General features: G+C 34.0%; 1 protein-coding gene across 1 annotated transcript; it reads left to right on the top strand.

The window, feature by feature from the left end:
• Positions 1–8,213: 8,213 nt before the first annotated feature.
• On the top strand, positions 8,214–11,237 carry LOC127126221 (uncharacterized). The gene is made up of 5 exons (XM_051055106.1): positions 8,214–8,813; positions 9,044–9,111; positions 9,498–9,559; positions 9,651–10,290; positions 11,057–11,237. The coding sequence occupies exons 1-5, from the start codon at positions 8,490–8,492 to the stop codon at positions 11,085–11,087; spliced, it is 1,125 nt and encodes a 374-aa protein (XP_050911063.1). The 5' UTR covers positions 8,214–8,489; the 3' UTR covers positions 11,088–11,237.
• Positions 11,238–13,217: the final 1,980 nt, after the last annotated feature.

Genomic DNA, 13,217 nt, shown 5'->3' with positions numbered 1-13,217 from the left:
TTGCTATTCCACAACTACTTGTACTTCCTACTCTAATTCCTCCATAGGTGTATCAATGCTTTGTGATTCCTGAATTTCTTCAAGCTCTACTTTCCTCCCACTAATTCCTTTGGAAATAAAATCTTTTTCTAGGAAAACTCTAGTTCGAGCGACAAACACTTTTCCCTCAGAAGGATTGTAGAAGTAATACCCTATTGTTTCTTTAGGATATCCCACAAATAAGCATTTGTCAGATTTTGGCTCAAGCTTAGTTGAAATTTGTCGTTTCACATAAACTTCGCAACCCTAAATCTTCATGTAAGACATATGTGGTTTCTTACCACTCCATATCTCATATGGTATCTTCTCAACCTTTTTAGATGGAACACGGTTAAGTGTGTAAGTTGTTGTCAATAGTGCATGTCCCCAAAAGGAGTTTGGAAGATCGGCGTGACTCATCATGGATCGGACCATGTCTAACAAGGTTCAATTTCTTCTCTCAGATACACCGTTCCATTGGGGTGTTCCAGGAGGAGTAAGTTGGGATATGATCCCACACTCTTTCAGATGGTCATCAAACTATAGGCCTAAATACTCACCACCTCGATCTGACTGAAGAGTTTTAATATTCTTACCTAGTTGGTTTTGTACTTCATTCTTGAATTCTTTGAAATTTTCAAAGGACTCTGATTTGTGTTTCATTAAATACACATAACCATATCTACTGAAATCATCAGTAAATATGATGAAGTACTGAACATCTCCTCTGGATGGTATGTTCAGTGGTCCACATACATCAGTATGTATGAGGGCCAAAAGATCATTAGCTCTTTCACCTTTTCCTGTGAATGAAGATTTTGTCGTCTTTCCAATTAAACAAGATTTGCATGTCTCATATGATTCATAATCAAAAGAGTCAAAGAGTTCATCTTTATAGAGTTTGGAAATGCGTTTCTCATTTATGTGACCTAATCGACAATGCCAAAGGTAAGTTGGATTTAACTCATTAGATTTCATCCTTTTAGTATTAATGTTATAAATAAGCATTTTAATATCAATGACATATAGTCCATTGTTCATTTGTGCAGTAGCATAGAATATATCATTCAAATAAATTGAGAAATAATTATTGTTTATTATAAATGAAAAACCAAACTTGTCCAAACAAGAAACGGAAATAATATTCCTGCTAATTGCAGGTGCATAATAACAGTTCTCTAACTGAATTATTAAACCACTAGGTAAAGTCAATACATAAGTTCCTATGGCTAAAGCAGCAACCTTTGCTCCATTGCCAACTCGTAGGTCAACTTCACCTTTTGTCAAATCTCTACTCCTTTTTAGCCCCTGCACATTGGTACAAATGTGAGAACCGCATCCAGTATCTAATACTCATGATGCAGAAGTAGATAAATTAATTTCAATAACAAAAATACCTGAAGTTGAAGTCTCTATTCCATTCTTCTTATCTTCCAAGTACTTTGGGCAGTTTCTCTTCTAGTGTCCGGTCTTACCGCAATGGAAGAAGGTGTCTTCCTTTGCTATGCCTCCACTAGGCTTCAAAGCAGGAGCAATGGGTTTGGGTTTGACAACTTCCTTGCATTTCCCTTTATCAGCCTGCTTGGTGGGTCTTTTGTTCTGTCTCTTTCCATTTCCGATCATCAGAAGGGACTTCCCTTTTGACTTCAGATTCTGCTCAGTAGTTCTTAACATGGCTAGCATTCAAGAAGAGATTTGCCCATATCATTCATATTGAAATTAAGGACAAATTGACTGAATCTATCTGGCAACGATTGCAAGATCAAATCAGTCGCAAGCTCCTTTCCGAGGGGAAAACCCAACCTCTCAAGGTTCTCCACATACACAATCATATTGAGCACATGGGGACCTACAGGGGCTCCCTCAGCTAACTTGCCTTGAAAAAGGGCTTTTAAAACTTCAAAACTTTCATGCCTTACCTGCTCTTGATAGAGCATCTTCAGGTGTTTGATCATATCGAACGCTGCCATGTTCTCATGTTGCTTTTGCAACTCTGAGTTCATAGTAGCTAGCATGAGGCAAGCAATTTCATTGACATCATCGACAATGCTTCTTATAAGCATTTCTTTCTGCCTTAGGTGCAGAACTAGGAGGTTCCTCTTCAGGAACAGGTTTCTCCAAGACATACAACTTTCTATCATGTTTGAGGACAATCCTCAAATTTCGGTGCCAATCCAGAAAATTTGTCCCAGACAATTTTTCCTTGTCAAGGATCGATCGCAAAATGTTGTTAGAGGTGTTTGTTTTCATGGTAATATACATGAAAATAATGAAAATATAAGTATCAATAACATATTTAATTAGGCCTTTAATTAAATATGCTCCCTTTATTTTACTCAAAACAAATGACCCTCACCATTTGATTCGGACAATCCCGTTGGAAGATTTTCTAATGGGTCGAGATCCACATTTCACTTTGTTTTAAGTCCGCTAGGCGGATTACACAAAACTATGTTATTTAGGTAGGAACTCCTTCCAATTGTATCTAATACAACTCTCAAATATTTTAGTTGGGTGAATAACTCCTTATTCCAATCCATCACATGGATCATTTTCAACTCTTGCTTCTAAACATATATAATCTTATTATAATTTGTTTAGTTAAGTTTGATCCATTGTTTTAGCAATTGGATATTACAATTATCCCATCGCACCTTACTAATATAGATTATGCACCTCATGTAGGCGAAACCTACATTATTCGATACTAGTCTTGATGAGTGCTAAAACTTGGAAAACATAAACTTAATATTTAATTTGAGAGAATTTGCAATTATTCTAATCTCACTGGCTTATTTATCATATAAATCGTCTCTCACATGCATCAACATACATTCACATGCATCAACATACATAATGAAACAGTTATAGCCCCTAGCGCAATTGTTCTCCCAAGCCAATGAAAGAACCTAAGCTAACCTAATAACGATCTAAGCTTCTCCAAGCAAGATCTTCAAGGTTGTCCTTCTTTGATATTGTATTCTTCTCTTTATTCATAACATTATATTACATAAAAGAAACTCATTTTACATACGAGAGAGTGAGATGAGAAAAGAAGTTACATTAAGAGATTAAAAGAGAGGCACGACACGCATGTCGTATTTTAAAATCCCAAAATAAAATAAATGAAAACTAAGGACATAACCGATCACCACAAGACAATAATAATAAACACATTATTATTATTAATTTAAATTCTGTTAATTAATTAAAACTAAATTAAATTTCGGCGATCGATCATATTATGCAGAGTTAGCCGGGGGTTCCGCTGCCCGTTCAGCGGACGGGGGTCAAGGGGGCAGCGCCCCTTGCGCGGTTGTTAGGGGAAGCGCCCCGACGCAAAATTTTAATGAACAATTTATTTGAAATCGACTTCGTTTTTTCACATCAACACTTGATACTTTAAAGCACAACCCTTGCGCAGTCACAACCCTAATCGCATAACTCTTTGACAACACAACCCTTGTGCCGTCATGAACCCTAATGCACCAATTTTAGACCGTCAAACACACCTTGATTGTTAATTTAATATGATTGATCAACACATCATTCCTTCACCATACTAATGTCGGATCAAGAAGCAAATGACCATTGATCGCTCAAAGGAAAACAACCATTAAGTGTTTGAATGAACGAAACAGAAACAATATATCATATATACCGTATTTTGCATTAGGATTACTTATATCATATATACAACTTGATCGATCTCAATTGCGTAACCTATGGACGATCGACGTATCGCTGCTTCACCATATTAACATCAGATTCCGAAGCATAGTCAACATCAATCATCCAAATCGTACACACATGATGCCAAATTTAATTACTCGTTTATTCTTTGATTCATTCTGTCTTTTAATTGTATTAATACATAAAATACAGAAAATAAACAGCTATCAGATGCATGGTTTCGTAAGTGGCTCTGATACCACTGAAGGAGAAGAGCGATCCAAAATGCAGTAGAATTTAAAACTTTTCTCCTTTAGTGATCCTTACGAATGGGCATGATTAGTGATAGAATCGTTACCTCTTGTGGCGATTGAAACCTTTGATGCAGATCTACGGAGAGATCACAAACGTTGAATGGTGACAACGCCTCTACTTAGTCCACACGAACGGATTCCTTCAATCTCAGTGCTAGCTGCTACGAATGAAGGCTTTGAGTGAGTGAGTGAGAGAGAGAGAGAGAGAGAGAGAGAGAGAGAGAGAGAGAGAGAGAGAGAGAGAAATCTACAATTGCACAAATGCTTCTGTACAAGGGTTCTATTTATAGAACCACTTGTGTGGGCTGCAAGCTAAAAAGCCCACTTAAGTGTATGTGGCTCATATCTTATAATATGCCAAAATCACTTAAGTGCATGATACCTTACCATATTTCGTATTCTACTTAAGTACACCGTACCTTACGATGTTCTACAATTCACTTAAGTGCACCGTACCTTAGGTTGTTCCTTAGTTACTCTATCTCTCATCAATCCTTCCTTTTGTGTGTGACCCTGTAGATTTTTGCGGCATTGGCAATTATATTAAATCATGTATTTAACATAATAAACAGTGAGCGGTATCTAGCAACACATCACTGCTACCCAAGACCCGAAAATGTCATGTGATCTGACAAATCCTTTTGTGATAATACTTATGTGTACAATTACCCTTTTTCCCTTATGTCTATATTGAACACAAGGCATAGACCGTGTCATCCTTGTCTAGTTCAATATTGGGCCCGTAGACATTTATCTTGTTACGCAGGATGGGCAAATTCCATTTAGGTCACTCATGTCCCTCAACATGCTTCATGGAGTACCCATCAACTGTCTTTATAGTCATCCAGTTACGGACAATGTTTGATCAGCAATAAGGCACTCGACTCTACATCTAGGGTCCATAGTGGTTTCAGGTCGAAGGATGGTATACACCATTATCACCATGAGAATAACTTATAACACTTTGCATAACATTCTATATAGTATTCTCTTAGCGAGTCAATCCAGTATAAATAATACTCTTAATATTCATACATATGTTTAAGACTTGATAACTCCTTATCCATGATCCATGAGATGTGATCATCAGTCTATATACATAATAGTCTTAATGCTTTAATGTTATCCCATTTCACAATAAAGCTCGACTATAGATACTTTAAGAATAGTGTCCTTATGTTTAATGGGATCTCATGATTAAGTTACACTTGATAAATTAAACGGATTAGCTATTCTAGGGACTTTATTAAACAAACATAATAAAGAAAAAGCCTTTTATTATTAATAAATAATTCGATACAAGTACCAAAAGTATTGGCCTCTAGGGCTTACACCAATAAGTTTAGCCTATTGTGTAGGCATGGTCAACAGATTCGTGCAGAAGTCGAAGGTATCACATCTTGTAGGTACCAAGAGTATACTAAGGTATCTCAAAGGAACACTCAACTATGGTATTTTGTTTCCTTCAGTCGATGAAGGAAAAGAATGCAATATTGTGGGCTACACGGACTCTAGTTGATATGGTGATGCTGAAGATATAAAATCGACAGCTGGATATGTGTTCATGTTAGGTGGTGCGTCAGTCGCATGGAATTCAAGAAAGGAACTAGTGGTAGCTTTATCATCATGTGAGGCTGAATACATAGCAGCTTCGCTATGTGCATGCCAAGAAACATGGATGATGAATATAATAGAAGAAATAATAAGGAACAATCACAAATCAATGACCATGAAGATCAACATCATATCAGCAATCAGCCTGGCAAAGAATCTGATAGCACACAGAAGAAGTAAACACATCGAAATAAGGTTCCATTACCTGAGAGAGCAGGTAGAAAATGGAAGGTTGATCCCAGAGCATTGTTGATCAGAGAATCAAATTGCAGATATAATAACAAAGGTTATGAAAGTCGAGTTGTTCAAGAGATTAAGAACAATGATGGATGTAGATAGCTTAGACACAATAAATTAGGTGGTGTGTTAAATATATAATTCTTTGTTTCGAATTCGAAATAGTGTGCTTATTTGAAGGGTGTCGAAAGGTGTTTTAAGTTGTGTCAAACAAAGTTTGTATTTGCTATATTTGGCATAAAGTCAAATATAGCTCATCGAAGTATGCAGTCGAAGCATGTAATTGTCGAAGGAGTCGACAAAGTCGAAATAGTTAACTTGACTTAGTTTTAGTTGAGTTAGTTATTTTGTGATTACTTGGAGTGCAAGTAATCTGGTCTATAAATAGAGGGGATCTCTATTTCATTTGTAACTAAGTGAAAAATACAACTTTGTAATAACCTTATGTAGTTTCTGAAATCACAATTATGATTAACACACATTATCAAACACTTAGAGTGCAGTTTGTACAACAACATTACATTATTCTTCTTCCTCCACAAGTTCTCTTTTCTCTCGCTTTCAATTGCGTTATTTTCTTCTTTCAAATTCTCCGTTTAGTGTAGAATCATCTTACAACCAAGAAGTGATTGTTTCACCTACGTGAAGAGTGAAAAATAGGAGACGTATTCAATCAGAAATATTGATTCTTGTTCATTAAGATTGATTTGGTTAACATTAAGATTGAAGTTTTTTCAACAACAACTTCTTTAATCATATCTAAAAGTTAGATTGTGTAAATATAACCAATCACTTAAAGTCATTTAATTTTGTCATAATTACTTATTTATTAAATTGTTTAAATTTGAGAAGTTTTCAAACAATTTATTTTATGGATAAATTTATCCAACTTTTTGTGATGAATAGATAAAAAAATTCCTTGATTTAATACACCTTTTAACATTGTAACATGTTCTTGAGGAGTTTCATGTCTTGTATAGAAATGTAATCCTTATCCAAGATAAAGATAAATGAATTTGGAAGCATTTTAGGGACAATACTTTTTCAGTGACCTTCACTTACCTCTTCTAGTTGGGGAGGCTGACTTATATAACACCGCTTTCGTTTTAGAGTCATATTTTTTCTTTTATTTGGAGTAGTTGGGCTCTATCTAAGATCTTAGTTTTTTCCTAGAAAGTAGGATAGATTTTCTTCCAGAGTCAACCTATTTAGAAGAGGAGTGTTATCGAACACTAGTAAGACCTCTTGTCCTTTTGCAGATTTTCGGCTGAGACTGCTTCTCACCTTTTTATTCCTTGTGAGATAGCCTTGTCAATATGGCATAGTATTTTCAAGTGGTTGAGGTGACATGTAGTTATTCACCAAGATCTATGGCTTCTTTTTAAGTCATTTCATTTTTAGGAGGTATGATAAAGTATATGGTGGTTACCTTATGGTTTGACATGTTGTAATCTGGTTTATTTGGAAAGTCCAAAATAATGTTATTTTTAATGGAGTCACAAAAACAACGAAAGAAGTAGTGGATAAGAGTATATTTTTGGTTTGGAATTTGTTTTTGGATATGGTGGAGGAGAAGTCTTGCACCTATGCAGATTTCCTTTAGTATCATATCATCTACCTACACATGTAGCAGATCGAGTGTTTGCCTTGAACTATAGTGGTGGATTTTTACCTTGTTGGGATGATCTGTTAATGATAGATCTGATTTTTCGAACTCTAACATAAAAGCAACAATGTAATTCTATAACGGTGGTGGTTTTGCTTCAAGATCTTCCCTTGTTTGAAGCTTCATATTTTTTTTAGTTTCTTTCTTTTTATCTTCAATTTGTAGTATGCGATTATTTATTGCAACTTCATTCTTTTAATTTATTATTAATATATTTATTTTGGAATTAAAAAAAATTAACAAGTTGAAAATGTCATACTATCATATTCTCTTTGTCTCATCATAAATGATTCATTTAATATAAAAGAGTTTTTAAAATAAATAACTCATTTCAATTTATAATACAATTTTTTTTCTTTTTTAATTTTACCTTTTAATCATTATTATTTTCATTACTCTCGATATCTGATAATTTATTAAAATTATCATTCTATTTTTTATTATTATAGTTTTTTAATTTGTGTAAAACGAGAATGGGAAAATGTTACTCTTTGTTTCTTCCATTTCCAAATTCCACCTATTCATCTATCTCACTTTCTGTTTCTCTCTCTTTCACCTGTTTACCGTCTCTCCAAGTTTCCATCCTTACACGTGCTTCCTCCTCCCAAAAAGTATCTCACACGTGCCATCTCTCACCCATACAACTCCCTTCCTTTCTATGGTGCAACAAATAAAAGTTAGAGAGAGAAAGTAAACTCGTGTGGAGCCAATATATAGAGACACAAAAAAATAGAGATAATAAACTAAAAGCATAAAACTTTTCTCTTGGTCTTGCCCATGTAGTAAGTAGACTAAATGGGTTCAGAGTTTCAATCTTGTTTTTTTTCTTTCTTTTTTCTAAAAATCTCAAAAACCAAAGATCGCATCTTTCTTTAAACAATCTCTTTTATTTATTTTAAGAGACTGAATCTCGTGAGTTTTTTTTTTGTGTTAATTAGTCTTTTTTAATTGTTTTCAATCTTGCACCGATGAGGATCCGTAAAAGACAGGCTATTTTCTCTTCTTCCGAGTCTATTTCGTCTCTGCATCCCTCAGATCTTAACCAGGATCTTAACCAGTTTAACCGGTCACCAGTGATGGTGCAACTCAGCGACGGTGCTCATGCTCACACACAACCAAAACCTTGTTCTTCTTCAACTTCGTTGCTTGTTTCAGCTGCTTCGAGCTTGGATCTTTATCAGCCGTCCGATCAAACACTCCCACTGATCGGGAAACTAAACAACGGCTACGATTATCCATCCACCATCCAACTAAGTGGGGTACACAAACACCACAACAAGCAACACCCTTTGGTAAGCCAAATAACCGTTTTTATTTTATTTTTTAAATTTTTTTCCTTTTTATATATTTTTTTTAAAAAAAAATTCATGGTTAAGTGCACTTTTGTCTAATCCCTTGCCAATTGTTCCTCCTTGGTATCAAATTTATTTAATTTATTTTTCTAAAAAGAATTATTTCATTTCTAGAAAGGGCTCTTACATTACATGTATTTATTTTTTGTATGGTTGATTTGATTTTACAGGATGACAAGGTTGGAGGGGAAGAGAAAGAGATTGGAAACTCTGGAGAGAACAAAAGTAATCATATCAGGTGAGAATATATAATGAGCCTCAAACTTTTTTTTTCTCTCTTATTCTCTCATGAAATAGTAATAAAAGTTCAAGTTTATTAACCAGCTTTTACAAAAAGAAAATTGTATTATCATTATTATTATTATTTAAAAAAATATTGCAATGGTAAATACTATGGAAGTTGTTTTAAATAAGATGAATATTGTGTATTGTATTTGTATATTTGTATATATAACCAAATTAAGCCCATCCTTCTTTTCTCTAGATTGGGTAGCTTCCATTTTGCACTATTAGCTATAACTGGTCCCCATTCTCAACAATAATATTGCACTCCTATTTATAATATCTATATATTCCTCTTTCATGTAATTTTCATCTGTTTTTCTGGGTCTGCTTTATTCTTAGCAAACGAGATTTCTTGGTTGATTCTCATCAAGTATTGCCATCATCAACTACTTTTCCTCAAGGTAACTAACATACATTACTACTTCGTTATTCCATGCGTATATATTGTTTGCGAGAATGGTTTAATTAGAGTTAAGAGTTATATATTTGTAGATGGGAGATGGTGTGAGGGAGAGAAAGCTATTCCATTAAAGAAAAGGAAAGGAAGGTTGGAGAATGTTGGTATCGAGAGTAATGATAGTAAGAAAACAAAGAGTAAGATCATGAAGACCAAGTTGAATAAGAAATGTTATATGAGAAAAGACGTCGATGGAGAAGATGAAGAAAGCGAGAAAAAAATGGATAATATTAAGAAGAGAGTGACAAAAAGGGGAAGTGCACTGATGGAAGGTTCGCGGTGCAGTCGTGTTAATGGAAGAGGATGGCGGTGTTGTCAACAGACACTTGTTGGTTATTCTCTTTGTGAGCATCATTTAGGGAAAGGAAGGTTGAGAAGTATGACAAGTGTTCGAAATAGATCTATTGGAGTTTCTGCTACTACTTCTATTACTGCACCAAACAATGTTGTTGATAGAGATACTAGCGCTTCTTCATCTTCTAATTATGATCTTGTAAAGAAAAATACTTCTGGGAATGATACTGTTGATAAGTTGAACAATGATGATGATGATGAGAAGAAGCCAGTGATGATGATTAAGAAGAGAATGAAACTCGGAATGGTTAAAGCACGATCCATGAGCAGCTTATTGGGACAGACAGACAACAAGGTTGTTGTAGTTGACCAGAATAACAAGTAAGACTCAAGATTACTTGTATTCATATTTTGGTGCTAGAACTATGTTTTATATATTCAACTTTGCATGTGCTTTAATTTGGTACGCTGTTATGTGGTATAATATAAAATATATTATTATTATTATTATTATTATTATTATTATTATTATTATTATTATTATTATTATTATTATTATTATTATTTTCTTAATATGAATGATGCTATTATTTTGTGTTATATTTTCCAATGGATATTTTAGTTTACCGAAGGTATGATCATATGAATATTAAGTGTCATTTTCCCATAACTTTATCATGATATATTTCATGTGAAGTTTTGTAATTTTTAGACAATAATTTTACATATAAATTAGATGATTATAACCGTTTCTTGTGGTCAAGTCACCCCATGCATATATAATGGTTTCAACTCAAAATTTGTTGAGAGTTTGCACACGTGATAGAAGATATTGCGGTGGAGATTGCAAATTTACTAGTTACAGCTTGGTAGTTTTGGACACGCGCATTGTATTTGTCTTACTGTTTTATAGACATCTACATGCATATAGGTGTGGAAATTATTATTAAGTTTTAGACATCATTTGTTTTGGTGTTTTATAGAAATCTACATTCATGTAAGTAAAATTTACTGTTCCATATATAATAAGCACTAAACTATTTACTCTTAAACAAATTAAATAAACTATATTCTTTTAATAAGATGAAAGATTTAATTATTGTTTATACTATGAGTTAAGGATATGTGATGTGGGTCAATTTTGAAGGTGGAAGAGAGATAATATGATGGGAGAATAAGAGCTAGGCAAGGGGTGAATGAGGCTAATGATTTGGAATTGAAGCCAGCTATTGGTAGGCCAGTGGTATTTTAAAATGGATATTGATTGGGGAAAAGTTTTAAACTAAAGTCACTCCATAATGCTTCAAAAAGATAATAAGGTTAAACACAACTTCAGGATTGTTGGTTGAAGGCATAGGGCATGTAAATGCCATAAGTTAAAAGACCTTAATATGCCGTTTAAATTACACTGCTTTTTAAGTATACTATTTTAAGACCACACGAAACCAAACTATATATAAAATTTGAGCAATTCTTAGAAATACAAAATATAAAATTGCTATAGTATTCTTAAACACGATATAAAATACATTTAGTTTAAAAATATAATGAATAATAATAAGAAGAGAAAAAATATTATAATTAAAATAGAAACTGTATTTTATAACGTCTTTGTTCTTGTTTTAATTTTTGGTCCTATAAAGATTACATTGCCTAAACTCAAATGCATATACAAATTTTATTATATGACTCTCTCATTGTAATGAATATAAAGAAGATTTTGCTCGAACATTTTCTTCTATGAAATTCATTCTCTTCTTTCCATGCATGAAATCTCATTTAGTATGATATCAACCTAGAAGAGACCTTTATTTTCGCGTGTAGCCAACTTATCCCAAGTTGTTCCATCATAATTGGTGTTCGCAAGCTTTGCGAATACATTTGCACCAAAGTTATCGATCAAGCTATAAGAACTCGCTATAAAACCAGCAAATTAATGGAGTAATTCTCCTCCACAAAGTGATAGGTAATCCTTAAATTTCTCCTATGTTAAAAACAAATAACGATAGAATTGCAAATATCATGTTTGAAAACTAGGAAGCTTAGATGGTTCAAGATCAAGCTTTGTTTACATGGATTTTTTCCACAACCTCTGAAGTTGTGCTACCACGCGTGCTTTCATATAAACATGCATATATATATGTTTTTCGAATTCGAGCCATAACTGACTCTCTTCTAGCAATTGGAGATTCGATATGTGAAAGAGATCAATTTGACGCCATCCTTCAAGGACTCCCAGAAGAATACAACCTTTTCATCATGATGATCTATGGTAAAAGTGAACCAGCAAATATCTATGATGTGGAAGCTCTATTGTATGTTTAATAAGTATAATTAGATAAAAATAGACAATAACTTGCAACTTCAAGTGCAACTGCTAAAGTTACTTAGGATATGATCAACACAAACTCAAACAAAAATGGTAATTCATTTGACTCTCATCAGTCATTTTGTGGTAGAGGTAGATCAACCTGTTGCAAAGGTCGTGGGAGACAGGTGATACCATAGGTAATAGACAAACATGCCAACTCTACAATAAGCATGATCACTCAGTTGTAGACAGCTAGAACAAGTATAATGAGCACTTTGGGCCAACACCACCTAAAGCTCAAACACAAACAAGGATCTGCAACAAACAACTCAAACAATACTTAAGACATACAAAAGTATTAGATCTCATCATCAACATAAGCAAACACTTGCTTTTCTCATCAAGGTCAAGTCCAAACTTATGCCAAACTCCAGCCACATATAAATCCATAGTTGAAGCTCTGCATTATATCACTCTTACATGACTAGACATATCTTTCTATGTGAACAAAGTCTCTCGGTTCATGGCCAACCCACTTGAATCCCATTAGAGCTGGGTTAAAAGAATACTAAGGTATCTAAGTGGGACAATCACACATGGTTTATTGCTCTCACTTGTCAATTCACTATAATAAATATCAATAAGACCCTATAATTATTGAGATTGGGCGAGTGACTCTGTTGACAGGAGATCGACTTCATGTTCTTGTGTTTACTTTGACCCTAACCTGGTTGTTGGGATCTCAAAGAAGCAATCACTCGTGGCAAGGTCGAACACTAAACTCGAATATCGAGCTTTGCACATATAACTTTTGAACTTTTGTGGTTGGAATCTCTCTTACCCGAACTTCATATAAATTACCTAACTACCACCCTACTATGTTAGAATCTTAGTGTTTTTTTATCACACAATCTAGTTTTACATACTAGACCTAAACATATCAAACTTGACATACATTTTGTATGAGAGAGAATAATAGAAAACAAGCCACAAATCC

This window comes from Lathyrus oleraceus, chromosome 3 (assembly GCF_024323335.1).
Source record: "Lathyrus oleraceus cultivar Zhongwan6 chromosome 3, CAAS_Psat_ZW6_1.0, whole genome shotgun sequence".
NCBI classification, from domain to species: domain Eukaryota; kingdom Viridiplantae; phylum Streptophyta; class Magnoliopsida; order Fabales; family Fabaceae; genus Lathyrus; species Lathyrus oleraceus.
The sequence above is the reverse complement of the archived record's forward strand: the minus strand, read 5'-3'. Positions and strand labels throughout refer to the sequence as shown.